Raw genomic sequence first — 2,318 nt, 5'->3', positions numbered from 1 at the left:
AAACCCCGAACACCGAAATTTCTGAAAACCGAAACCGAACCCGAACCAAAAACCCGAAAAACCGAATTAATTCGATTCGATCCGGTTTTCGATTTTCGGTATTTATGCCCAGCCCTAATTCCTAGCATCTTAATTGCGTCCCACCCACTTCGTGGTTAGGATTCTAAAAAGTGACGGGGAAAGGTCAAGTAAGAAGGATCCCTTCAACTACCAAACAGAATTGACAAATAGAGGAAGACTTGAGATTAATTTGTATGCTCATGTGGCTCCGCGAGAAACTGAACAGTGAACAGGCTAATTGTCGTAAGGAAAAGAAAAAAAATAGACCAATTGTAGTAAGGAAATAAAAAAAAACAGATCAATTGTAGTAATGAAAGGAAAAAAAAAAAAAAACAGACCAATTGTTGTGCATGGTATTTTGGCTAATCTAATTAGATAGAAGAGTTATATACATATATAAGGATCGGGTCTTTATACTTTAATTGTAGGACCGTCATATGTTCCCCCTAACATCACGAACTGCTCATTTCTTTCTTCAAGCCATGCATATCTTGTTCCATCTTCCGTCAGCTTCAATTCTTTAACATCTGCAGTTCCATTCACAACTTATAAATAACTAGCTAGAAGTATTACACAAGCAAAAGATTGTAGCTACTGAACAGATAAAAGTTAATCTCTCGTACCAGAAAAAGTGTCATAAGTGTAATCTTGATAGTAATGACGGCCTTCAGCTTTGTAGTATGGTGGTCCTAAAACATCTAGTAGAATACAAGGTGTTAGAGCCTTGAAGCAGTGGATATTGCCTCCTGAATCGGGAAATAGAACTGAAGCATTGCATGGTGCAGTGAAATCTGCGTCAACATGAACCTCTGCCAGCCTCATCCCAGATTCCTCCTGCCGACCAGCTGTATCGAAATTTTATAGGAAATGAAAATTTTAAAAATTATGATCTTGAACATACCATAACATTTACGGTGGATATAAGAATCTTAAAATTTGTGATCGTAAACATGATATAGCGTTTTTGCTAGTTGTAAAAGCTTCTCATTAAGGAAATATGGAAATATATCATTCTTTTGGAACTTAATTTCATATAAGAAAATAGTGTCAAATAAAGTTGAACGGAGGGATGTAAATGTATCTTTCTGGTTCCGATTGAATCATATTTCCCACGCATACCAGTTATTTTTGTGATCGCAGATTTCTATATGGATTGAGAATGCGCAATTCACAAGTAGACTTGTAGCGGATAGGACTTAAGCGCCCATCCTTCATGTCTTCACCTTTTCCTTATTAATAGTCATTAATGTCAATGGCTTATAATATAAAAAAAATAGTAGTAACCGAAAATGTAAAAGAATTTTATAGTATTAGGTCACCTACAAAATAATCGTTGGTAACAGAAAGAACCTAGATAGTATTATTAAGACAACTAACTTGCTATACATAAATAAATTTGTAGTATTATTGATAGTGCAAAAATTATTTATAGACATTAGTGTATATAAGTTAAATCGATTCTCAATTAGTCTCAGCCATGCACTAAAATTCTTGTAAATTACTTGAGTATCATGTTTAAATAGATGCATAAATAAATATATACAAGTATATGATTTTCTTACATTGGTTAAATTGGTCGCGATTCTGCACCCAATCATATGACTTGGCATGCATGGTTCCAAGTAGTAGCTTGCTGAACACAGTCATGCCAGGATGATTATGAAGAGGAATTACCCCTGAAGGTGGCAAACAGAAGATCCCTATCTACAGTTGGAAAAAAAAAAGAGTTAAAAATTGATTAAATTTCCGCAGCACCAACAAGCATTTTTTAATTAATTTAAAATATAGTACCGAAAATTTGTTGCATTCGTGGAGCTTAATGTAGGTGACAAGAGGAGCTTCCTTGGTTCCAGGACTTGTACTCGAAAATTCCAAACTTGGTGCTGTAAACTTGATATCTTTTGGTTCCAGACTATCTGAGTCAGTACAAAGTTATAATTAGGCATGTTTTAACAAGCTTGACTCATTAAGTCACATAGCGGAATGTGAAAGTTCTGAACTAGGGAGAGTAGTAGGTCAACAAATAGGGGGAATTAATAAAATGGCTTGTTAATTCCATACACTTGTAAATAAATCATTCACTAGACAAAGTGTCACATCGATCCTACCCCCACCTTCCAAAAAAGAAATAAAGATACCAAGAGAATGGAAGAAAAGAGTTAACTATACAGTACATGGAAAGGTAAAGAGTTAACAATATAGTATATGGAAAGGTAAGTTGTGATGTGGGTTAAAGAAACTTTAGATCTAAATGTTGA

At 34.7% G+C, this 2,318-nt stretch overlaps 1 protein-coding gene across 1 annotated transcript in view; it reads right to left on the bottom strand.

Annotated features, from left to right (window-relative positions):
* Positions 1-379: 379 nt before the first annotated feature.
* Positions 380-2,318, bottom strand: part of LOC132057540 (uncharacterized) — a 5,062-nt gene continuing 3,123 nt past the window's right edge. The window contains exons 3-6 of the mRNA XM_059450178.1: positions 1,852-1,989; positions 1,623-1,764; positions 684-905; positions 380-587 (exon numbers count right to left, since the gene is read on the bottom strand). Of these exons, the coding sequence (XP_059306161.1) occupies positions 472-587; positions 684-905; positions 1,623-1,764; positions 1,852-1,989 (618 nt within the window). The 3' untranslated portion in view covers positions 380-471. The remainder of the gene's footprint in view (positions 588-683; positions 906-1,622; positions 1,765-1,851; positions 1,990-2,318) is intronic.

The sequence above is a fragment of the Lycium ferocissimum genome, chromosome 5 (genome assembly GCF_029784015.1).
Source record: "Lycium ferocissimum isolate CSIRO_LF1 chromosome 5, AGI_CSIRO_Lferr_CH_V1, whole genome shotgun sequence".
Classification (NCBI taxonomy): Eukaryota; Viridiplantae; Streptophyta; class Magnoliopsida; order Solanales; family Solanaceae; genus Lycium; species Lycium ferocissimum.
This window is presented reverse-complemented; position numbering and strand designations above follow the sequence as displayed.